The sequence below is a fragment of the Apteryx rowi genome, unplaced genomic scaffold (genome assembly GCF_003343035.1).
Source record: "Apteryx rowi isolate R43461 unplaced genomic scaffold, aptRow1 scaffold_98, whole genome shotgun sequence".
Taxonomy (NCBI): domain Eukaryota; kingdom Metazoa; phylum Chordata; class Aves; order Apterygiformes; family Apterygidae; genus Apteryx; species Apteryx rowi.
Genome location: NW_020451293.1, coordinates 1,831,898 through 1,855,366, shown reverse-complemented (window position 1 = coordinate 1,855,366; position 23,469 = coordinate 1,831,898). Strand labels below are relative to the sequence as shown.

At 54.9% G+C, this 23,469-nt stretch overlaps 2 protein-coding genes across 5 annotated transcripts in view; one reads left to right on the top strand and one right to left on the bottom strand.

Annotated features, from left to right (window-relative positions):
- Nucleotides 1-13,121, top strand: part of RAD54L2 (RAD54 like 2) — a 60,524-nt gene extending 47,403 nt beyond the window's left edge. The window contains exons 10-23 of one of the 4 annotated variants that reach the window (XR_003251792.1): nt 68-245; nt 883-1,134; nt 1,775-1,893; nt 2,188-2,303; nt 3,318-3,417; nt 3,766-3,971; nt 5,315-5,490; nt 6,268-6,464; nt 6,578-6,774; nt 7,307-7,396; nt 7,973-8,065; nt 8,318-8,782; nt 9,656-9,813; nt 11,485-11,522. Coding sequence is in view for 3 of the 4 variants with exons in the window: in XM_026054998.1 (XP_025910783.1) it covers nt 68-245; nt 883-1,134; nt 1,775-1,893; nt 2,188-2,303; nt 3,318-3,417; nt 3,766-3,971; nt 5,315-5,490; nt 6,268-6,464; nt 6,578-6,774; nt 7,307-7,396; nt 7,973-8,065; nt 8,318-9,306 (2,713 nt within the window). In the remaining variant the exon portion in view is untranslated. Of the gene's footprint in view, nt 1-67; nt 246-882; nt 1,135-1,774; nt 1,894-2,187; nt 2,304-3,317; nt 3,418-3,765; nt 3,972-5,314; nt 5,491-6,267; nt 6,465-6,577; nt 6,775-7,306; nt 7,397-7,972; nt 8,066-8,317; nt 9,814-11,484 lie in introns of those variants that run through there. The other 3 variants (XM_026054999.1, XM_026055000.1, XM_026054998.1) reach the window with 3 other exon arrangements.
- A 1,048-nt stretch (nt 13,122-14,169) lies between these two features.
- SEMA3F (semaphorin 3F) overlaps nt 14,170-23,469 on the bottom strand; it is a 13,529-nt gene continuing 4,229 nt past the window's right edge. The window contains exons 3-18 of the mRNA XM_026055001.1: nt 22,326-22,486; nt 21,402-21,464; nt 20,997-21,116; nt 20,383-20,485; nt 19,549-19,677; nt 19,184-19,329; nt 18,662-18,776; nt 18,434-18,503; nt 17,908-18,052; nt 17,598-17,820; nt 17,390-17,478; nt 16,857-16,898; nt 16,393-16,550; nt 16,072-16,136; nt 15,601-15,731; nt 14,170-15,520 (exon numbers count right to left, since the gene is read on the bottom strand). Coding sequence (XP_025910786.1) covers nt 15,104-15,520; nt 15,601-15,731; nt 16,072-16,136; nt 16,393-16,550; nt 16,857-16,898; nt 17,390-17,478; nt 17,598-17,820; nt 17,908-18,052; nt 18,434-18,503; nt 18,662-18,776; nt 19,184-19,329; nt 19,549-19,677; nt 20,383-20,485; nt 20,997-21,116; nt 21,402-21,464; nt 22,326-22,486 — 2,177 coding nt within the window. The 3' untranslated portion in view covers nt 14,170-15,103. The remainder of the gene's footprint in view (nt 15,521-15,600; nt 15,732-16,071; nt 16,137-16,392; nt 16,551-16,856; nt 16,899-17,389; nt 17,479-17,597; nt 17,821-17,907; nt 18,053-18,433; nt 18,504-18,661; nt 18,777-19,183; nt 19,330-19,548; nt 19,678-20,382; nt 20,486-20,996; nt 21,117-21,401; nt 21,465-22,325; nt 22,487-23,469) is intronic.

Here is a 23,469-nt window from a genome sequence, read left to right as displayed (position 1 = left end):
CAGCCACAGAGAGACCAGGTTGGGAAATTCCCTTCCCTCTATTTATCTTCCTTTATTGCTTCCACAGGCGAGGCCACAATGTGTTAAAAGTTCAGCTCCCCTCTAAGGAAGAACACGTCATTTTGGTACGTTTATCAAAGATCCAGCGGGCCCTTTATACGGAGTTCATGAACCGGTTCCGAGATGCAGGCAACAGTGGCTGGCTGGGATTGAACCCACTCAAAGCTTTCTGCGTCTGTTGTAAGGTAGGTTTTGGCAAGAGGTGCAAAGAAATATTGCAATATGTAAGGAAAAGGCAGGAATATTAATCAAAACAGCAGAAGAAGGTGTGGTTAGCCAGGTACATCTTAACCAAAAGAGAACTTCTATCCACAAAGCTTCCCGCAGTGGTCCAACAGATTTGTTGTCCCCCGCAATTCAGAACTGGAGTGCAGGGGTGTTAAATGACTTGTTCATATTCATGCAAGAAACCTGCAGTGAAGCCATCATCTGAACCAGTAGATCCGAATATTGGGCTGATACCTTAGCCATTCACCTGCTACAATGCAAACTAGCAGCTTCCTCTGCCTTTGTTATGTGTGGAGGTGCACAGTGACCTTCTGTGTTGTTCTCAAGGAACGAATCTGACAGTTTTAAAATCAGGAAGAGCCTTGGTTACTATGGTTCATACCTTGTGTCATGGCAGAACCATGTTTTCTATTTTCACTACCTTAATGCACACCGGCTTTCTCTGCAGTGCCCTAAAATTCCATGTGGGGATGGTGATTAGATGATTGAAATATTAATTCTTTCCTTCATATAGTTGTGGGGGCTTTCAGTCCACACACCTTGGCAGGCAGCAGGCCAATACAGGCCTAACCATTGTTTTTCTTACCCTTTCAGATCTGGAACCACCCAGACGTGTTGTATGAAGCTCTTCAAAAGGAGAATCTGGCAAATGAACAAGATTTGGATGTGGATGACCTTGGCACAGCAAGTACTAATTCCCGCTGCCAGCCTCAGGGAATTAAAGTCAAAACAGAAAGTAATGCTTTGGCATCACCAGTTGGAGAAGCTACCAATAGCAAGTTCCTCCAGAGCGTTGGCTTCAACCCTTTTCAGGAGAGAGCGAATCAGGTTGTTACTTATGAGTGGGTGAGTATCACTACTGGAAAACTCCTCATTTGGAGAGTTATAATAAACAAAGACTAGATACTTACTCTCTCAAAGACTGTACTTCTTGTCAGGGCAGTTTTCTGAAGAAAAGTAAAGAAAAAAACTCTTATGTTTAAGAGTTGGGGATTTCTCGTCCATTTTCTCTGCCACAGAGCTGTCTCTTGTTAGCACCTTCGTCAGCATGTCTGCATGGCTCTGGGTGGGTGTTATGGGGCTGTCATGGGGGCTGGAAGGCAGGTGGCACTCTTTTATAAATTGTTTTCATCTGACCAAAAAGGCTGTGGGCTTTCTTATTCTAAAGAAGTGTTTGGCTGAAGTTTAATATATATAAGATGGTGGTAAATCTAGTGGGCTGGAAGAGCGATCTTGAGATAAGAGCAGGGGGTCAGGAGAAGGATTAGGAGGATGCTCATTTATCTATACTCCAAGAAGTATTTGTCATTTGGAGCTTCTGGAATAGCAGGTAGCAGCAGGAGTTAAGCATAACACTGTCAGCAGGACCTGACTGGATGTATGTAACCTCTATGCAATGACTTATTTCTTTCACCTTGAGACAGGATTGTTGAACTAAACAGGGAATGAGCAACTCCACCTGTAATAGTCTCCTGTTTCTCGGTAGGCCAAAGACATCTTGTGTGATTACCAGACAGGAGTCTTGGAGAACTCACCCAAGATGGTGTTACTGTTCCACTTAGTGGAGGAGAGTGTGAAGCTTGGAGACAAGATCTTGGTCTTCAGGTAAGAGAAGTGTCAATGGCTAATCCTACTGGATCTGGAGAAATGGAAACTTATACTAGGAGGTTGTTACATAGTGAATTGTGTGGCAGGTTCCTCTTTTCTCCTTTGTTGTACTGGATCCTGTTTTGCCTCCATGGATTTTATACTTCCTTCCCCTATCAAGTTTAATAGCAAGAGGTGTGCTGCAGCAGGCAGGGTTTGACAACTTGTAATGCTAGCGTGGTTGGGGAGGAGTTGTGATACTGCAGTTTTGCTGCTGGAGCTTTCTCCTAAACAGAGATCTTGGTTTTACAGCCAGAGCTTGTCCACATTATCTGTCATTGAGGAGTTTTTGGCAAAGAGACCAATGCCGAGTCCTCCAGGCTCAGATGGTGGGGTTCATAACTGGGTCCGAAACATCAACTATTACAGTGAGTACAGCCTGTCCTCCCTTTTTTGGTGTGATACTATTTGATCTTCTGTGATGGATTAATTCCTGGAAGTGTTCACTGTCTTCTCATGGTTTTTCCTGGATGTGCAGCTGCCCTTCTTCTAAAACATTCTTCTGATGAAGTCTCTTTCAGACTGATCTTACTTTAGTTGCTCAGGAAAACGGTGTTAGTTTGATTGCAACTAACTGATAATTTCTCAATGGTCTTTTTGACATCTTAGATGATGTTAGACATCTTTGCCATCTCACTTGCTCACTGGTGCTTTTTAAAGCTGTAAAAGACAGTTTTTGCTTCCTGCTTGGCCATTTTCTAGATCTTGCTTCCCAAACTAGAATCGCTGTGGAATGGTTTCACTAGTTGGGGGCTGTGAATTCCTTTCCCCTCACTTCCCCAGCTTTAACGCTTGTTCTGGTGTGGGTTGTCACTTTGTGTGACTGCTTTCCGGGCCAGGACTGAGAGGAGGGGTGCATATGGTGTTCCTGGTTTTGCAGAGCTGCCAGAAGCAAGCTGCTGCCCAGGAACAGAGACAAGCCACCCCCCGCACTCCTTTAGACTATTTCTCTCTGTGCTGAGATCCAGTCTGTGGGGTTTTGCCGAAGACTTGCACAGTTTGCTTTCACCTGGTTTTTCAAGCTTCCAGGGTACCTGAGGCCTTTGGGCCAGCTGCTCTTGCTTGCTGTCTGTCTGGCCTAATACAGAACCTTAAAACGCCAGGTGTGTTGTAGCACTCCCATTCTTGGCCTTGCCAAGCTCGAGTAATGTTTTGCTTGATCTTTTGGTTGGACAGAGCCAACCTGGCTGGCTGTGTTGCACCTGCCTGACTAGGCAAACTGGGGGCACAGAGTGGCCAGCCGAGGTCCTGGAGTGCAGGACTTGAAGGGGATCCGAAATGGGTTGGGAACCAGTGACAAAGCTCAGTATTTGGGAAGTGGGTTAGTTCTTGTGGGATCCCTCATATGGAGCTTTTAAATGTGTTCTTAACATCCTTCTCAGGACTGGATGGCAGCACCTCTGCCTCGGAAAGGGAACGCCTGATTAACCAGTTCAATGACCCCAGCAACACGTCTGTCTGGCTCTTCTTGCTGTCCACGCGGTAAGTTGCCTGGAGCAGACGGGTGCCGTGGAGGGGCTCACACTGATGCTGTGTATGCACATAGGTTTTCAGCTCTAAACTTCCTTTGCACTTGCTTGCTCTCAAGTCTGTATGGGACAATAGTGCTATCTGCATCTGAATTCTCTATGGGTGTAGGATTTTAGCCCTAGTCCTCTGCAGACAGTTGACAACAGTCTTGGAAACCAGAAATCATTTTGAAGTTGCCTGTATGACTGGAGGGAACTTTTCATAGACATACCATGGACTCTTGGCTGTGATGGCTTCCCCTGCCTAAAAGCTTTGAAAATTGGCCAAGGCAACAGGTGGAAATTTGTCTTTAATTTGCAGTGCTGGGTGTTTGGGTGTCAACCTCATTGGAGCAAACAGAGTGGTGGTGTTTGACGCTTCTTGGAACCCATGTCATGACGCCCAAGCTGTGTGCCGAGTGTACCGCTATGGACAGAAGAAGCCATGCCACATTTACAGACTGGTTTCTGATTACACCCTCGAGAAGAAGATCTATGATCGTCAGATCTCCAAGCAAGGCATGTCAGGTAAGTGTGAACACAGCACTTGGCTTTTGGCTTTCCCTGCTTTTGGCTCTTAGTCCCATTTCTATGATTTTCATAATGCCTTTTTTTTGAAGAAAAAAAATTTAAAAACCAAGCAGCTAAAGAAGTGACAGAGACACATTATCTTAGGGCAATGTTTGATGTTTATGAATTGACAGTGATATGAGAGCCTGTAAGAAATGGAGGGCAGAGCAGTAGAAACTGTAGAGCCAACATCCTGCAACAGGGTTGTGCTGCCAGTCCCGTGCTGTGCCATCCACCTTCCCTGCTGCATGCTGCAGCTTCAAGTCTGCCACTCTTGGCGCTTCAGCTTTGTTTGGGTTTCTGCACTGCAGTTTGGAGCAGCACAAATCAGAGTGGAAGTAGCACTGGGTCTGCACAGTCTTGGTGGTTACGACAAGAAACTGGGGGTTTGGGAGGTGGTCATCCTGTTTTCTCCTATGCCATTGCTTGTCTTAGACTGGGCGTTACTTATTAAATTGCTCTGTGCCTCCATTTCCCCAGCAGCAAGGAAAACAGCCAAATAAAAGTATATATTGATATCTTTGAGTTATAGTGCCTACTCAAGAGCCAATTAATGACCTGCCCTTGTATGAAAAGTGCCTTTTGTGCTGTCTTGTGCCAGATGTTGAGCTGTATTTTGTAGTGCATGCAGGTGAGGGTTGTGGTGACCCAAAAAGAGTCCTGCTTGCCTGTGTCCTGTTTTCTCTCTAAAACCAAGTCCAGAGACAGCAGCCCAGTGTGATCAGCTCAGTGTCCTGTCTTTGCACTCAAGGTGGAGTCTCCTGGCAGTTGACCTTGCTCCCAGGAGAGTCCTGGACATAGATATTTTTCTCCCTGTGCTTCCATTTGCCCTGTGTGCCAGAAGGAAAGTCCAAGGAAAGCTTTCAGGCTCTTGTGAGGGAGGGATCGTGGATGCTTTTCTGAGCTTTTGACTCAATAGAGTTCTGCACATTTCAGTGCCTGGTTATTAATTTGAGCCTTTTTGGTGGGATTTGGTGGGAGACATGTACTGATGTGGCTGCTTTTCTGTCCCAGGGCTTGTGTAACTAGGTTCATGTTCCTGTGTGCTGGCATCTCAGTGGCCTGTGCTGCGTTGCTGTGCTGTCTGGAGCACAAGGCATTTGTCAGCTTGACTTGGTCAAACAGGCTCATCTCTGAACATGGTGGATGATTTTTCTCCCTGCTCTGACATTTACAGGAGGCTTCTGAGGAAAGTACAGATGACAAGGAGGGAAATATTTTAGGATAGGCGTATAGAAAGGGCAGCAGGCGGCAGTACCCGTGTTTCCTTCTCTTCTCACTCCATTCCCTCCCTTTTCCAGATCGAGTGGTGGATGATCTGAACCCAGTGCTAAACTTTACCCGACGGGAGGTGGAGAACCTGCTGCATTTTGTAGAAGAGGAATCTGACCCTGCTCAGCTCTCCCTCAATCCAAACAAGATGAAAGAGTCTGTTCTACAATTAGCCTGTCTCAAGTATCCTCACCTCATCACCAAGGTAAGACCAACCTGCTTGCTTGCTGGCGCTGTTCTGCCCAGGCAGGAGGAGGACTAGAGGACCCTGGCTGTGTGATGAGGATACAGTGGCAAGACAGACACTTTTGTGTGCTGGTGGGAATAGGGACAAGTGCCTCTAGAGAGGCCCTTGAGAGTCCTGTCCTTCCCTGCAATATCTCCAACACACTTAGAGCTGCCTCTGCCTCTGCCCTGCCCAGGTTTTGGGGCAAGTTGTAGGCAGCCCTTTCTCCATTTTGGTGCTGTGCCAGGAAGGTGGCCATCTCGTTTTCTGGCTTGTTGCTAGCTCTCCTCCTGGTGTGGTTTTAGAACAAGGGGACAATGCTGGGACAGCCAACGCTTGCCTGGGTTTGGGAGAGTTTTGCAGGTAGGGTGCTGCTGCAGACTGGGCCTGTGGTGGGGCACGGTGGGGCTCTGGTGTCTGTGTGAAGCCTTGTCAGGCGCTGCACTTGTGCTCTTAGCTGGGCCTTCAGGTCGTGGGTTTTGCTGTGCACTCGTAGTAAGAGAGAGTCTTGGTTGGGCAGATGTGATGGCTCAGCTGACACTCAGTCATTCCTCAAACTGTGCCTCGATTGCATCCGCACTATGCTGCTGGACACGGCACCCCATGACTAGCTCTGCCTCCCTGCTTCCCTCTCCTCTGCTCTGGTCTAGGATGGGGACAGGGACATGGACAGGGACAGGGCGGTTGCCATGTGGGGCATGCTGGTTCCCTCTTGTGGTGTGTTGGTGTCAAAACCTCCATGCTATGGGGTTGCAGGAGCCTTTTCAGCATGAGTCACTGCTGATTGACCGGAAGGAGCACAAACTGACCAAGGCAGAGAAGAAAGCAGCCAAGAAGAGCTACGAGGAGGAGAAGCGAGCATCCGTCCCCTACACCCGGCCGTCCTACGCACAGTATTACCCAGCCAGTGACCAGAGTCTGACAAGTATCCCTGCCTTTAGCCAGAGGAACTGGTGAGTACCTGCCTCTTCTTCTTCTTCCCATGCTGAAGATTGAAATGAGGGGGCAGAGGAAGCTTAGCCCTGCCAGTAGAGGCACTGTACTTTCCTCCCTCCTCTCTCACTAGGCGACCAGCCCTCAAGGGTGAGGACAAGCCGGTGGCAAGTGTCCGCCCAGTTCAATCCACCCCCATTCCTATGATGCCCCGGCATGTCCCCATGGGCGGTGCAGGATCAGCCTCGAGTTCCAATCCTGCTGTCAACTTCCCCATCAACTATCTCCAGCGAGCTGGTGTCCTCGTGCAGAAGATTGTCACCACCACAGGTGAGCTGCTGCTGCAGGACTGAGCCAGGAGAAGTGAACTCGAGATCATGACAGAGAGGGTGGAAGCCTGTCCTTTGGTCCATCCTCCAAATTTCTCCCATGGCAATGGGCTGTGGGCAGAGAGGTATCAGAGCTGCTGATGCTGCCTGTATGTTTCTGAGGGGTTCCCCAATGTCTGGGGGACTTTCCATGTGGGTGTGTAAGGGGCATAGGCCTGGTGGGTTGTTAGGAGTGAACTCACTGCGAGAGGGCATGCAATACCGCTTTCAGCAGAGAATTGCCAGTTGTCCTGTTTGGGACAGGCGGAGACCTTGTGCCAGAGCAGCCTGGGTTTTGCTTCCTTAGAGCCCTRCACTTTCCCACTCTGCTGTCTCACTGCTACTCAGAAATAAACCCAATGCTTGCTTCTAGCACAGCACGTGGGAGAAACAACTGTGCTGCAAGCAAAGGGGTTCAGTTGTGCAGTTCCTTGCTCCTGGCTGTGGCTGGTGTGCAATTTCACAGACACTGTTCTGTTTCCTCCCACTGCCAGATATTGTGATTCCGGGTACAAACACATCCACTGATGTACAGGCAAGAATCAGTGCTGGCGAGAGCATCCACATCATCCGAGGGACTAAAGGTAAGTCCCTCTATCTCAGTAAGATTTGTGGATGGAGACCTGAGCAACACTAATCAGCAAAGAAAGGACCTAAAAGCATGATTCAGTCCTTTGAGAGGAAAATATGTAGGAAGGGGAGGAGATCTGGACCCTGCAGTGGTTCAGTTGAGAACCATGCTTTGGCGTGTTGCTGTAGCTGATGCTTCAGGGATGATTGCTGCTGTGGCTGCTCTGGCCTCTAAGAGGAGCTGTTGAACTTCAGGACAAGGCCTCTTGTTCAGACAATGCCCACTGCTCATACTGGGGCAGCCAAACACTTCCTAGTGCTCGCAGAGCAAACTTAGCCCAAACACCAAGTGTCACACTTCCCACTGGCAGTACGTTGAGAGGGAGTGAGCTTTGACCCCAGGAAAGCTGAAGAAGGGGAGGTGGAGAGCAAGGAAGGAGGCCGGAGGCCCCACTGATCTCTGTCCATGGGCCTGGCCTTGTGTAACACTGCTGTCCTGTTGCTGTCTGGGCAGCCTTGCTGGCTCACTGCTCCGCAGTCCAAAAGTGAGACCGGAAATCATGCATGAAGTTGTTTGGCCTCTGTTCTAGGGACATACATCCGGACCAGTGATGGGCGGATTTTTGCTATCCGGACCACTGGGAAGCCAAAGGGCAATGAAGACCGTCGGACAGCTGCCTCAGGTAGGGGCTTGTGAGCGTTGCATGGGGCTTGCTTGTGAGCATTGCATGGGGCTTGCTCGTGAGCTTTCCCACCTGAGTGTCTGTTGGATGGTGTTCCCTGGCCTTCTTCCATCAGGCCTGTATCCAGGAGACCCAGGCTGACTCCACGATCTCCCCATGTTGTCCCCACCTTCCTTGTCACTTCTGCCTCTTTGCCTTCCCAGGATTTTCCTGAGCTTGTCTTTCTCACCTGTTCCACCTCCTTTATTCCAGGCTCCCAGAGCTCTTCGCTGGAGTCCACGAGCAACGGCAGACACAGTGCCTCATCACCGCAGCTCCCCAGCGCAGAGGAGCTCACTCGACCCATATCCCCTGACAGCCCCGAGATCATTAGCGAGCTGCAGCAGTACGCAGAGGCGGCTGCTGCCCGGGAGTCCCGGCACAGCTCTCCCAGCACCAACGCAGCACAAGGCCACCCTGCCCGCATGGACAACGCGACCRGCTTAGCAGCCCGAGGAGCTGAGCAGCGTGCAGGGATTCACTGCATGGCTCCCTCTGTGTCTTCAGCCCTGCCAGCCACCAGCCAGCACGTCGATGCCCACTCAGTGTTGGACTTACGGGGCAACAAGCGCAAGTCGACCTCACCATCAGCTCCGGAGGAACAAACCCGCAGGCAGCAGAAAAAGCGCCAGTTGCCATCGTCCGTGCAGCCGTACGAACACGGGTACCCAGTCTCTGGTGGGTTCGCCATGCCTCCTGTCTCTTTAAACCACAACCTAACCCATCCATTTGCCTCCCAGCCAGGAAACTCCTTATACATGGGCACTGGCTCCTCTTATTACCAGCTGCCCAATTTACTCCCAGACCCTCATCTGGTGTTCCCTGTGACTACTGACCCTCTGCTGACAGCCGGCACCGCCAGCTCTTCTGCTGCTACCTCAGCCACCGCCAGCGTCCCCTCATTCATGCTAAACCCTTCTCTGACGGGGGTGCTGCCCAATTACTCGCTTCCCTTCACGCAGTCACTCCTGCCCGAGCCCAGGATGTTTGCTCCTTTCCCAACCCCCGTCTTGCCTAGCAGCCTTCCCAGGAGCATGGCATCTGCCTACCCTGGCTACATGTCCCCTCACTCGGGCTACCCGGCCGGGGGCCTCCTTCGGTCCCAGGTGCCTCAGTTTGAATCCCAGGAGGTCCCGGAGGTGGGATGCAGCTCCGATGACGAGGACAAAGACGACGATGTTATAGAGATCACAGGGAAATAACGGGCCCAGCTCCTGCTCGGTCTCAGCTCAGCCAGGAGGCAAAAGTTGCAGGACCTTTTTGGGAGTCAGGATTTCCCCTCTGGGCCATGGCATCGGGTGGAGAAGGATGTGAAGGGGGTGGTGTGGGGTTTGTTTTGTTTTTTTTGTTTCGTTTTGTTGTTTTTTAGCTGTCGAGGATCTGAATTGTATTGGGCGCTGGGAGACTGGGGAGGGGGGATAGAGTGGACTTGTAAGGGCCGGGGGGGGCAAGAGTTGGGGGAGGGAGGGAAGCAGCAATGCAAACCATAGGAGTGCCTCCCTCCCACGCTCTGTCTGTCTGTCTGTCTCTGTTCTCTGTCTTGTCTGAAAGGGGGAGGCTCGGTGTTGCCGGTCGCTGCCCTTCTCAGGCCTGGAGGCACAGGCTTGACCGCTGGTGGGGCCCAGCTCCCTCTCACATGAACTGCCTTATCTGTGAACTTGGCTTGCTCCAGGAGGTGCGGGCCGGGCCAGGGGGAGACTCCAGCAGAGGTTGAGGATGAAGCATTTTTACTGGGGAGGGAGTGGGATGGGGGAGGGCTTCTACGTTGTGTGTGTTTTGCGGGGGGAGGGATTGATGTTACAGGAAAAAAAAAAACCCACAAACAGTTTGTCATCCTCTTCAAATTCAAATGAAACTAGTCTTGAGGGCTCCAGCCAGGCCCCTGCTGCCKTGGGGAGGGCAGGGTGCTCCCTGGGGCCCTTCCAGATGGAGGAGTCCCCTCCCAGGTAGGTTGGTCCTGTGGTTCCCATGCCGGCTCTGTGCGCCGCGGTGTCGGCGGAGCAATCAGCGGCGGAGCAATCACCACGATCTCGGTGGCTGTTGCAGGGGAATCCTGGTGACTTCCCCAGCTGCCGTGCGAAGGGCGCCTCTCTCCCTGCCATGGCCCAGCAGCCCTGGGGGGTAGGTGGACTTGCTGCTGCTTCTTAACAGCCCCAGGCAGTGCAGAAGGTTGGAAAGGGATACGGTTGTGGACCCAGTGCCCGTTGCTGTTGACTCTGTGATCGGAACGACTTCCCCCGCACAGAATCTCTACATTAATTTATTTCATGAAGGCATAATATTTATTGTTTGGGGAACTCTTTCCTTCTATTTTTAAATTAATTTCCATGTTAAAAAAAAAATAAAATGCTGGCCTCCATCATGCAGTGGTTGCTTGTCGGGTTGTCTGTGTGGGGAGAAGAAGCCGTTTGACCAAAGCRTAGTCTAGAAGCAGGCCCAGCTGCGGAGGTTCCCTCCAGCTGACTCGTGTCGTGTTTGCTGGATGTGCCCCACCGGAGGAGGATTGTGCCAGAGCAGGGAGGAGCTGCTCCTGGTGTTTTGGAGCAGCTGGAGGGAGGCTGGAGTCCTCTTGTCATGTTGGGGCAGGTGGAGGAGCACCTGCAAAAGCTTCCCGAGCTCCTCCCCAGCAAGGACGGGTCCTCGAGGTGTGACAAGTTGGGGAGGCCAAGCTCCTGCCGGGGAGCACCTTTCCCCACCCAGGGAGCGTCGCTGGCTCTAGCCCTCTGCCGGCGTACGCGCATGCAGGGACTGGCCCGAGAACTGGAAGTGAATAAACTGGCTGCTCGTCCCAGCGTCAGGGCTCCAGCGTCTCTCTGGGAAGGGAGAGGTGTTTCTGTGCGAGTTACACAACCGCAGCTAGACTGTGTGTGTGTGCGCGCGCATGTCTGTGTGTGTGTTAGGGATGAAGACTAGAAACCCAGGAACATGTGTCACATCTGGTGTCAGCAGGCAGATGTGCTCACCTGTGTGGGATATCCTTGGAGCGTGGCCAGGCTCTCGGAGCAGYGGTAGTTTGTAAAGAGACTTCCTGGGCTGTGGAAGCCGCGATCGTTGGTGCTTACTGGGACCAGCTAGGTTTAGGAAGAGAGGACAGGATGTCCTGACATCCTGCGTGGAGGGGGCTCTGGAAGATGGGGACCTTCCTTCTTAAGAGAGAGAAAGAGAGCAAGAGGTGTGTGTGCGCACGTGATACAAAAACATAATAAAAATGTTATGGGGCTTTCCTAGTGTCTTTCTGTTTAATGGACATTGTCTGTCAAACATAACCACACCATTCATAGAAGCCTTAGATCAACAGTTTAGCTATGCAAATTATTTTAATTATTTTTTTTAAAGAAAACAAACATTAAAATAGTGCTTTCTTCTTTAACATATCCTAGGAGTTGAAAACCGAGGGGTTCTGAGCAAACTGCTGGACAACTTGTCTTTGGATGCACCATGGAAATAAAAATCAAACCCCCCCACAAAAGTAACAAAGCAAATTAACTGATGGTGTTCATGCAAGTTTCTCCAAAGACTTGACAGTGCTGCGTCTGTGAGTCATGCCCTCCTGTGCTCTGTGTGTCCACCTCATGCACAATCCTGTGCCACTGATTGTATTGCAAGCTTGCCCAGATGTCCATTGCATCCCTGTGAGGCTGTCAGATTTCCGGTGGATTTGGGGAATGGACCTAGGCAAGGGATTTCCTTGTCGAGAGTAGCAAGTTTTGAGACCTGCAGGAGTGTAAGTGAGACCTGTGGGAGGCCAGTGTCGCCTCAGAGCTTGAGCAGCCTGTAACCGGAGCCCTGCTGCAGCCTGGGTCCATGGTGGCGGTGGGCAGGGTAGCTGGGCTCATCCGAGTGACCCTCCTGATTCCTCTTTGAACGGGGCTTTTCCGTGGCTCTGTGCTGAGAGGAGGCATGAAGATTTGGCTCGGGGCAGTAGGGCACTGTGGCTCTGGATGCGGTGCCTGTGACTGCACGCTGTTTTTCTCTGCTCGTTGCCTCTCCAGGAAAGCACCAGAGACTTCCAGAGGGCCCTGTGTCCGGCACTGCACCCAGCAGGCCCTGGTGCGTTCCCTTCCGCCGGGTGACGTGCTCCTGGTGGGCCCCTGGTGTAGCCCGAGCCCCGTAACCATAGGAGCTAGAGGCGGCTGGTGCTCGGCTCCTGTAGGAAACGTGCTTCGTGCCGCTAGGTGACAGCTTTGTTTCACGTGGGCTGACTGCTAACCTTCCTGCGCAAGGGTGAGATGCGATGGCTCTCCAGGCTCCTCCGTGGCCCCGGCGGCTAGGAAACCCCTCACAACCGTCCTATTGTGTGGCCGTCCCTGGAAGTGACCCGCTGCAAGGGGCTTCCTCTGTTGCTGACAAACATCCGGGCAGCTGTAGCACCCGCCGCGTCCCTGTGCCACGGGGCTGGCAGGAGCGGCACCCCTGCTCAGTAAGTGCCTGAGTTGAGCCCCAGTCACCCTTTCTGAGCATGGCTGGGCAGTGTGGCACCTTTCCACCCCACATCTCCTCCTGGCTTCCTGCCTAGCCCTTGAGAAACCCCCTTTTGCAGGTGCAGGGTGCCCTGTCCCCTTGTCAGAGCCTCGGGGGAGAGATGGTTGCATCACCTGGGGCAGCAGATTGCCATAACACCCTGAACCCCCACCACAGGGCTCCTCCAGTCACCGGCAGCTTCCAGCGCGGCCCTGAGCTGGCCAAGGGAGGCACGTGGCTGTGGGCACCAGCTTTCACATGGTGCTGTAGGGAAGTGGGAAAGGATTTCCTCCACACCATTGAAGCCATGAGGGTGTGCAGGTTATCCGGGCTCTTTCTGAATGGGGTGACCTCTCCGAGCCCCAAAACTTCTCCTTTCCCCTGGGTTTCCCTCTCCCCTCATTCCTCCTCCCCAGAGTTATCTGCTCTTTAGCATGTAGTTGTGCTTTAGAGGGTCCTATCTTGTTTTTCTGAGCCTGGAACAGGGGCTTTCCCTGCACGGGTTGAATTTTTCTTTTGCTGCTGAATTTGTCTTCAATGAACTGGTGGAAGCAGCTGGCAGTTCATTGCTGGGCTGCGGGTGACACTGAGGACAGCAGTGCAGGACTCTCTGCTGAGGTATTTGGACACTAAGGACGATTTCTGAGCACAGCCCAGAGGCCGGGGCAGTCGTGCTCCTGAGGTGCAGCAAGCTGTCCCCTTGAGTGAGCATCCACCTCTGAGCTCTTGCCTTAGGTAGGAGGTTTCCGCTCCCTCTCCGGACACAGCAGGGACAGTCAGGCAAAGCTGCACTCTGTACCACTGCAAGACACTACGGGGTGGGTGGGGAGTGACCTGCGACTGTGACATGCCTGAGAACATCCCAGCAGTTCCCCAGGCTAAATTGGGTTGTCAGCCATTCGCTCATGAACTGGTGCGGTTCTCCAAGCAGCAGTTTCTTGGGCTCAAGCATGGTGGGCGTCTCAGGGAGAGCGGCGTAGGGGCAGCAAAGCCTAGCCTGGCCCACACCCCGCGAGTGCTGGGGCAGGATCTGCTGCGTATTTGCTCCCAGGAGCACCTGGGAGATTGATGGGGTGGCTGCAGATACTCACAGAAATACTTCCAGTAAGCAAAGGATGGGACTGCCACAGGTGCTTCACTAGAAACTGCATAGATTTGACTTAATGATGTCAGCTAATGGCTAAATGCAAGAAAATTGCTGTTGGTTTATGGATGGCTTCCAGGCCAAAAGGGGCAAGTACAGCAAGTATCTTTACAACTGTTGTTTCTCTCTACTCTAGGATGAAGTTTGTTAATCCAGTCTTGGAAGGGCAGGGGGTGGGGGGGCAGAGATTCAAAGGGGAGTGTAGTCCAGCTAGATTACATTGGGGATGAGGGCTCCTTGCAAGTTGAACAGAGAGAGTGCTCCGCTCAAAGGGAGGACGCGGCGTGAAGGGGGGAGAGCAACCTCTGCCGCCTCCCAAACCACCACCACTACGCGCTGCCCACGGTGGCGCTGCTTTGTGGCTCCCACATTGGTAGCACCCAGCTCGGATCTGGAGTCTCTTTGGCAGATCCACATGTACAGGGGAGCCTGAATGAATCCACTGATGAGTCTCATTTTGTTTTTTGGGGGTGTTTTTTTTTTTCTTTTTTACTACCGCCTTAGTTTGTGGCCTGTCTTTTTGTGATTGGAAAGAGGAGTATCTCTAGCAGGGTGGGTTGGTCAGTTGGCCCCACGCATGATCATGTGCTTCCCTCTTCTCTCTGTCAAGCGGGATGTGCTCGCCTGATCTCCCAGAACAGAGACTTTGAACAATTTGTTGTTTATATGATGTATTTATTTTTACTTGTGTTTCATGTCATTTTTTTAAAAAATAATAAATTGTAAGTTGGTATAACTGCCTGTTGTTTCTCTCCCTTTTGGTGAAATGAACTTCAAAATTAAAAAAAAAAAAAAGAGTGGTGTGGTTGGAAGTGGATTGTGGTTGGGTTGGGCAAATGCATCTCAGGCAAACCCAGATCTCCTGCTGCCAGAGCCCTGCTCAGCAAGCAGCTCCCTGAGCTCCAGCTCTGGTACGAGGTGCCAGTGGGGGCAGGCCAAGGGGCCTGGGCCCAGCTGCCTCCAGGGGCGTCTGGGTCCGCTTATGGCCATGGTGGAATCTGGATGCTGCCTGGCGTTGGGGAGTTACRCATGAGAGCTGGCCGTTGCCATTCTCAATCCTCTGTGTTTGCTGTTGCTGCTAATAACAATCGTCATTAAGGGACAGGGGAAAAATGAGGAGAATAAATACTTTGCAGGGCGTAAATAGCTTTGAGTCTTGAGTCCAGACTCTCTGCCCTTGCCTTGTTGTGCTCTGTGGGGGCACCCAGAGAGGCAGAGGGGACTGGCATGGTTTGAGGTAGTAAATGCAAGGCATTTTCTGCCCATGAAGCTGAGAGGTGTCTTGGAGCTGGTGTCTGCATGCAAGAAGGGCCCTGGAGAATTGCGAAGGGAGCTGGTGCCCGCGCCCTGTGYGGGTCCCGGAGCCGAGGCAGCCCCCGGCCTGCTCTGTGCAGTTACAGGGGGTGAGGGTGCCGTCGCACTCGGCCCTTCTTGCTTTCTGGGGAATGGTGCTGCCACTTCTGGTGCCAGGCTTTCTGCCGCTGCCTTTCCTGGTGCCGCAGGGCATTGCAGTAGATATCGAGGCTGGTGCCTGGTGCCCCCAGGGCCCGTGGGAACCCCTTGTAGCCCATTTGCAGGTCTATTCGGGGCTGAGGGGCCTGGTAGCTTCCTCCTAGCTCAACCCCCTTGCCCCGTTTGTAGGGTGGCATCTCCATTGCCTCATGCCTGATGACACGAAGGCTGTAGCGGGTGAGGGACCGTGAGAAGGAGCGCTCCACAGCCTGGCACTCGTAGGTGCCAGCATCCTCCCTCGCCAGCTGGCGGATCAGCAGCCCTTGCTCCAGCATCAAGAAGTGGCCGTTGTTCCTGACCTGGGCGAAGGCAGAGCACTGTGAGTTGAGCCCCTGGTGCTGCACCCAGCTGAGCCGTCCCTGGGCCCTGGGCCCCGTACCTCACTCAGGCCTGTCTCCTCGCTGTGCTGCACCAGCCACCGGATGGTCGTCTGGGGTGAGCGAGGCAGGCACTCGAGGAAGGTTGAGTTTTTCTCCACCCCAAAAACCAGCTTCTCTACTGCAGTGGTCCCTGTGGGGGGATGGGACAGGAGAAGGGGTGACTGCCCAGCCCTGGGCTCCCTGCACTGCGTGACAGCACGGATAATATGGCTGGTGCTGCCCTGAGGTGGGGACAGGGCAGACAGCACGTCGGGTGCTAGCACAGACCCTGGCAGAGGTGTCCAGGACACGGAAGGTGGCAGGGAGCCAGCTCTGCCAGGCCTGTGTCTGCGGCACATGGCGCAGGTGCACGTATGTGGGCACTGGTTTCTCAGCGCTGTGCTGCCCTGGCAGCACTTGCCAACTGGCACTCTGGGCACCACTGGGGCCTGGGCTGGGGCCTCCTTGCAGGGGCTGGAGCTGGCGCTCACCCTCTGTGGTGTCCTGGCACTGGCTGAGCGGGTCAGACTTCAGCACATCCTGGCACCGGGCCTGCCTGTGGGAGCAAGCAGATCTTGGCTGTGGGGCAGCGCTGGGTGGTGGCACCCACCCAGGCTGTGTGCCGTGGGCCGCCTCAGTTGCAGAGTAACTAGGGACAAGGGGAGGGATGGGGGGGCCAACATGGAGCAGGGAAGGTGGCAGTTGGGGGTCTGGGTGGACGGGGAAAGCCTTCAGGGCCAGTGGCTTGTCCCTCCCCATGCTGCACCCCTCCCTGTGCAGGGGCAACAGGACTGGCCCAGGCAGATGCTCACCTCTTCTCCRTGAGCAAGTTTGGGGCGCAGGTCTTGCTGTCCCAGGTGCAGTAGGGGTCCCTGGCCAGGCAGCAGTCGGTGCAGGCTTTGCCRTAGAGCTCGCAGCGGTACAGGGAGAGCTGGAGCAGCCCATGGGTGCTGCTCACAAACAGTTCCTGCTGCTCAGGCAACCAGAACAGCAGCTGTCAGTACCCCACGAGGCTGGAGACGTGGGATGGGGACCAGCCTGGGAACTGAACACCCTGCCCTGTGCCAGTCTGGGGGCACTGGGAGACAAATGGGGCGCAGGGCTGAGCCTGCCCCCACCCCCCGAGCTGTGCAGTGCTGCCCTGGTGGGAGCCTGCTCCCTACATGGGCAAGCCCTGGGACTGAGGGAAACAGGTGCAGGSGATGGGCATGGGGTCAGCTGTCCTCTGGACCCCCTCCCTTGGCTGCTTCGGGATGAAGCATTAGGGAGAACTCACCCTCTTTGGTGATAACTGCATGTCCAGGATGGGAGAAGGCACCTGGAAGAGAAGAGGAGGGTTAGTCCTGTAGTGGGGTTAGTCCTTCCTGGGCACCTCAGCCTGCCAGTGGGGCTGGGACCCTGTGGATGGCAGGAGGCTGGCCATGGCAAGAGTCCCTGGTCCCAGCTCCTCCTGCTCAATGCAGGCAGCCCGAGGCAGCCCTGCCCAGCAGCAGCACTGTGAAACCTGTGCTCAGCCCTTTCCAGATTTAGTTTCATGGGCCGATGTGTTTCCCCCCCCCCCCACCTGTCTCAGGATGGGACTGGATGGGGAGTCAGGAGAGGACTTGGTGCCAGGCCCTGTGACCCTAGCTCCCCTCCATGCAGCACCACCCACTGGTCGGGGCAACTGGGAGACAACAGCAGTGAGATTAAGGATCTCCCTGGATGCAGGCCAGCAAGTTACCACAGGGATCTGCAGACAGGGGCTGGATAAGGGCATACTGCATGGTTCAGGTGCCCGTGGTCCAGCCCTGGCCCAGTCCCCTGTACCTTAGAGACGCTGATCTCCTCCAGGATGATCTCCTCGGTGCTCTGGCTCGACCCGCTGGCCAGGCCCACCTTCAGGACTTTGCCGTCATCTGTGAATGCAGCGGGAGAAGGAGCTGTCAGGGCTGGGAGTCACTGCACCTGGCAGGACCATGGGCCGTGCAAGCTGCCGTGTGGCGACAGCATCCCCAGAGCTGGGGCAAGCCCCTACCTGTACCGAGGAAGAGCACGTCGTAGTGCCTGCTCTCCATCTCCACCCTGTGCACCAGGAGCCTCTGGAGCCGGTAAGGTACGTTGACTCTCATGAGGACCGGCTGGCGGCCCTGCGGGTACACGGGCTCCCACATCAGCTGGTGGGTGCGCATGAAGCTGATCACCTCATCGGGGAAATCCTTGGTGGACTGCAGGAGGGGGTCGTACGTCTCGCTGGGGCACTGCAGGGACCACAGGGGGCTACGTTACGTCCACGACAGCCTGTCCCGCTCTCTCTCACCTTCTGCTTCCCTGCCCCAGGCCCTTACCGTGCCGGGACGGGGGTATGGGACGCGGCCCTTGTATTCTACCCAGCGGTAGTCGAATCCCTCCTTGTGCGCGAAGGGGCCGCTGAAGGCAGCTCTCACGGCAGCCATGGAGTAGACACACACTGCCGAGCCACTGAAGACACCGCTGGAGGGGAGGGAGTGCAGAGCTGTTAGTCTCGCTGCTCCTCTGCAGGGGCCAGGCCTGCGTGCACCCATGTCCCCTGAGCTCGCTCTGTTCCCTACCAGCCTGGGAGTCCTGCATGGTGCCCAGCGGGTGACGGGAATTTCTTTGGCACAGCCAGTTCTGCCTGAGGGGACCGTCTGCTACGCAGATGCCAAACCTATGGCTGGGCTAGTGAGGCAGCAGCAGATACCAAGCAGTGAAAAGTCCGGTGACCCTTCCTCTCCCAGCTGTGCGTGGGTCTACCCTTTCTTTCCACAGGGCTCCCCATGGGGCAGTGCTGGTGAGGGGACGGAGGCAGCTGGACTGCCCTATGCATGGGGCTAGCCAGAGCCCAGGGCTCACCTGGAAACTGTGAAGAGGCCGAAGACAAGAGGGTTCTGGGAGTCCCGAGTGCGGAGGAGGAAAACATCCTCTGCAAAGAGAGAGGTGGAGATGAGGGGCCTGGCAGCTGTAGCATGAGTCACGAGGATCGTCTAATGGCCATCCTCACCACTTAGGGACAAGCTCATGACAGAGGTGTTGGCACATCTCTCCTGGCTGCCCATGCCGCTAAGCAGACTGTGCACTCACCGAGCTGGTCGAAGTGCGTCTCGGTGCCTTGGGGCCCAGGGATGGAGCACACCAGGCGAGCCTTGAGGAATGTGCTCCAGCGATTGATGAGGCTGCGCTTCCCTCCAACGTCGTTCTGCCGGGCACCAAGAGCTGGGCTCACCCCAGCCTCTCCCACCGCTGCACACCCCTCCATTCCCGCAGTGGGACACCCTGCAGGCCTGAGCCCTCCACTCCATGCTGTGTGTGCGGTGACACCCCCCGCCCCAGTCCTTGTCATTGCCCCTGTTTGGGATGCCGCCTAGCCCAGAGGAGGAAAGGTGCCTGGGGAACCCTCTATTTGGACAGAAGACCTATGCTGTGCCCGCAGCTCTGCAGGAAGCCAGGAGCAGAGCTGGGAGCTGGATTCCAGCTTCCCAAAGATCTTCGCGTCCCTGAGGCAGCTGAGGCCAGAGAGAAGGAGCACCCCCAGGCTGCCGGGCAAGCTGATCTGTGCTGGTTGTGTGGTGCCTGTTCGCAGGGTGCTGACCTTCAGTCACTGACCTTGCAGACCCGGGCCACCCTGGCATGGATGTGCCGTCTCTCCCACTGCCCAGCTTCCAGGGCAGTCTCACGGAAGAAGATGTAGACCTTGTCATCATGCGGGTTGTAGGTATCAGGGATGGCATAAGCGCCAATGAACGCAGGCTCTGCAAGAAGGAGGAGCAGCACAACATAGCCCTGTGCTGGCAGCTCCCCCGGCTAGATCCGAGCTTTTAATACGGGCCAGAGACTTTCAACCAGTGCTTCCCCCGTGGGAGAAGCAAAGGAAGCCAAACCTCCAGGCCATGCAGCAAATATGATGCTGACCCCAGCCTCTCCCCAGCAGATGGAGCGCCCCTGCATCTCACTCATCCCCACGCTTGTACCGTGTAGCCAGTGATCCTGGTTCTGCTCTGTCCGGATGTAGCTCTGCTCAGCCCTGTGAACCCAGGTCCGAAAGAAAGCAGCACTGCTGCCCATGAAGTCACTGGAGGTGCCTGAATAGAGCTCCCCATCTGCAGGGTCAGTGAAGGACATGTGGGTGAGCTGGGGTGCCGCTGCTGGAAGTTACCCTGGCAGGGCTCCCCTGTGTGGCTGGAAGCCCTTGCGGGGGTTCAGTTAGATGAGAGCCTTCCTCACTCCCTAGAAAGCCTGGAGAGATAGGATGCTGCAAAGAACAGCAGGCCCAGGGAATGCTGTGGTGGTAGCTAACCAGGGCATGATGGCCACAAGCATTTGAGTCACTGGTCAGGGAAGGCCCATATCCTTAGTGCAGCCCTGGATCAGGAGAGGTCCCTTCCCCAGCCTCCTCCAGCCACATCCATGCCAGTGCTGGCTCTGGCCGATGGTCACAACAAGCTTGTGCAAACCCACCTCTGCCCCAGGATGGCTTCTAGCCCCCACCTCCTAGCCTGTCCACACTGTTGGTACAAGGTGGGCAGGCCAGTGACACCGCACACCCCCATGCATGTGTGGCAATTGTAAAGCTCCACTCTCGTGTTTCTGTGCAGGAACCCCTCCATGAGGCCGGGATGAGCTTGAGCAGGACCAGGCTCTGCAGGGCTGGCTCCTGTCCCTCTCACCAAGCTCGGGCACCAGCACAGCAGTGCAGCCCTGCAGTGAGCTGCAGGGCAGGTGCGCAGGGACCTCCGCACAGACCATTCCTAGAGCTCCCACCCTCCCAGCATCACCTCCACTCCCTGCTCCTCATTTCATCTTACCAATAAGGAGCCCTGTGAAAGGTTCATGGGGGCTGTACGGGCACCGTCCTCGTCCCGATTCCAAGGAGTGGGTCACCAGCCGCATCGGCGGGGCCCCAGGATCCTGCCAGAACCAAAGGGGAAATGTCAGCCTAGACGGAGGCTAGGAACGAACCTGTCATGAACTCCCTTGGCCTGGCCCTACCTCCCACGGGATGTCCCCGTCACTTTGGTTACTTGGTGGCTGTGCTGATGAATGTGGAGCTACACAGAGGCCCTGTCCTGAGAGCACAGGGAAAGGTCACATTTGATGGGCTGGTGAAGAGTAGGAAGGAGGCTGGTGTGCTCAGCCTGTGCGGCCTGGGAGCAGAAGGTCTGTGGAGGGTGCTGCTAGGAACAGGTCCCACCCCTCTGGGGGCACCCCAGTGCTGCAGAGCCTCGGCTGCTTCTCGCCATATGCAGCAAGGCCATGCAAGCTGCAGGCTCCCTGCGCCTGCTTCAGGCTCTGAGCCTGGCTATCCGGCCACACTCTTCCTCTCCCTCCCCCGCTACAGAGGAGGACAGGGATCTGCTGGGAGGGAGAGGGTCTCTTCCACCTTCTGCAATGGGGACACGGTCACCAGGGTGTCCCTCACCTTTGCCCTGCCTCCCAGCTGGATGAAGGCACAGACAGGCTGGTAGGAACCAGTCCCACAGGCAAACACATGGCTCCTGTTGAACGGCTGCAGGAGGCGAATGAAGTTGGCACATTCTGTCTGCTCAGGAGAAAAATTTTGGTAGTGGTCAGAGCCCAGGTTCACACACGCAGGTGCAGCCCCTGCCAACCGTATTGCATGTCCTTCTGGGATGGGGGAGCCCAGCCAGATCCTCCCCCGGGAGCCAGCAGGCTGAGCTCAGCGAGGCCCTGTGCCTCTCTCCAGCTGGCTGGACACTGTTGTGTCACGCAGATCCCCAAGGCCCCATTTTGGGGTCATGTGGGTGTTAAATACCTGTGACGAGCCACATGAGGCCGTGAGCCAGGGACTCCTTGCCCTGCTTACCTCTGCGTTCTTCCCTGCCAGCTGGCAATGTTCAACCTGCTCCCTGGAGGCTGGCCAGAAAATCTGCAACACAAAACCCCACCAGCCTGAGCCCCACTCTCTGCCCCCTGCTTTCCTTGACCTGCTTGTGCAGGACAGCTACAGCTTGACCAGCTCCCACCAGCACTGCCTGGCATGGGCAATTCCCCAAAGGCTGAGGGGAGATTGGTGTGACCGCGTCCAGTCAAACTCTTCTGCTAGGCTGAGGCACGTGGTGAGGACGCAGGGCTGCACTGYAAAAGGTCTGACAACTCTTTGGGTCCCAAAAGCCCATCTGAGCTCAGCAGGCAGCCTGCCAAACAGGTTCAGAGCAAAGCTGGCTGGGGGACAGAGCCTGGGTGGGCCACGGCACACCCAGATAGTAGGCAGGCCGTCCTGGATCCCAGCCCGTGGGAACGCCAGGGTGAAATGTGTTAATGGTCTTTTCTTTTGTTGGTTTTGAACTGTGCACCCCACAGGCAGGATGTATTGGGATGACATTAGTGGACTTGGTGCTCAATTTGTTTTAGATCTTGCAATAGCAGTGATTAGGTGTGATCTCAGGGCTTTGGGCGCTTCCCTTCCACCCTCAGCCGGGACCCACCCAGATCTCCACTCCTGGCTAAGCTGCCATGTCCTTTCCTGGTGCCGGCTGCAGCAGGAGGCTCTTATGGCCTGTCCCAAGTGGGGATCAACACCAGTGTATGGGCCAGGGGCTGGCTGACCCCCACCGATTGAGAAGCCCTGGTATAATTGTGTCCCTTGGTGACACTGCACCATCCCAGCTAGAACCACATCCGCCTCCATTCCCTGGCACCAGGACGGAGAGCTGCTCCCAGGGGGACCAGGGAGGAAGAGGCTGGTCTGGTTCGGGATTGTGTTCACACCCTCCTCCCCAGCACTGACCTTCTCAGGCTCTCTGCTGGGATGGTCTAGATGGAGCAGGAAGATGTGGTTTTTTGCGCCCACCATCAGCCAGGCCCTGTCTTCATCCAACAAAAGTGCCTGGAAATCCAGCCCATCCCCTGAYGCCAGCAACAGGCGAGAGCTGTTGGATTTCAGCAGATCTAAGGGGCGGAAGGTGGAAGAAAGGGAAGCCCATCAGTCAGTGACAAAGCAGACAGCCCGAGACCCTATCCTTCCCCCTCCCAGGAACAGCTATCATTACCCATCCCTGCTCCAAGGGAAAGCAACTTTCCTGCCAGTGCCTTGGCAGCAAAACATCACCCTTGGTGCCCCAAAACTTATCATGCCTCCTTCTACGAGCATGCCTGGAGGAAACGGTGTCACCTGTACACAGGAGAAAAGTACCCTGACCCTGGGATGGACTGCGCAGGGTCACACAGGCCTGGTTTGCTGGGTACTGGGGAAGGAGAGCAGTCCAACTTGAGGATCCCAAGCTATTCAGCTTCTAGACTGCCATTCAGTGGTGCTCTTTGGCCTGGGTGGATCACCCCAGAGCCACCAGCCCCAAAGCCTCTGCACCCTGAAACCCCATGGGGAGAGGCCTGAGAACACAGAAGAGTCATTTACTGCATCTCCCAGGATGTTTTCCCTGGGCTTTAGCTCAAGAGAGTGTTTTTGGCTATTCCCTGGGGCAAAGTAYCCCTCAAATTAAAGGCTTTATAAAAACATGGTGCCATGGCCCAGCCCAAACACTTTCACTCCCTCTTCCCCAAGCCTGTTTTTACTGYTAAGTGCCTGTGAGCTGCTGGACTTTATCCAAAGCACCCAGTCAGCCAGATGGATGGGCAGGCCCTGGCCCAAGGAACTTAGCAGGTCTCCAGCTGCGTCTCAGGTGCTGCTCTGACCCTGCCTCTGCCACATTTTGACACCTCACGCCCTGAGACACAGCCTAAACCCAGAATTAGACTGGCTCAGAAAAGGGGCTTTTAAGAGCACCCATTTGGTGCTGGAGGAGGGAAGAGCCATGTTGCCAAGCGAGGAAGCACGCCATGGATCCCCCCATGCTCCATGGGGAGCAGAGACAGGGCTGTGGGAAAGGGTTTGCTCTCCAGGTTGTATCTTCTCCTGCTTGTTCCTTGTGCAG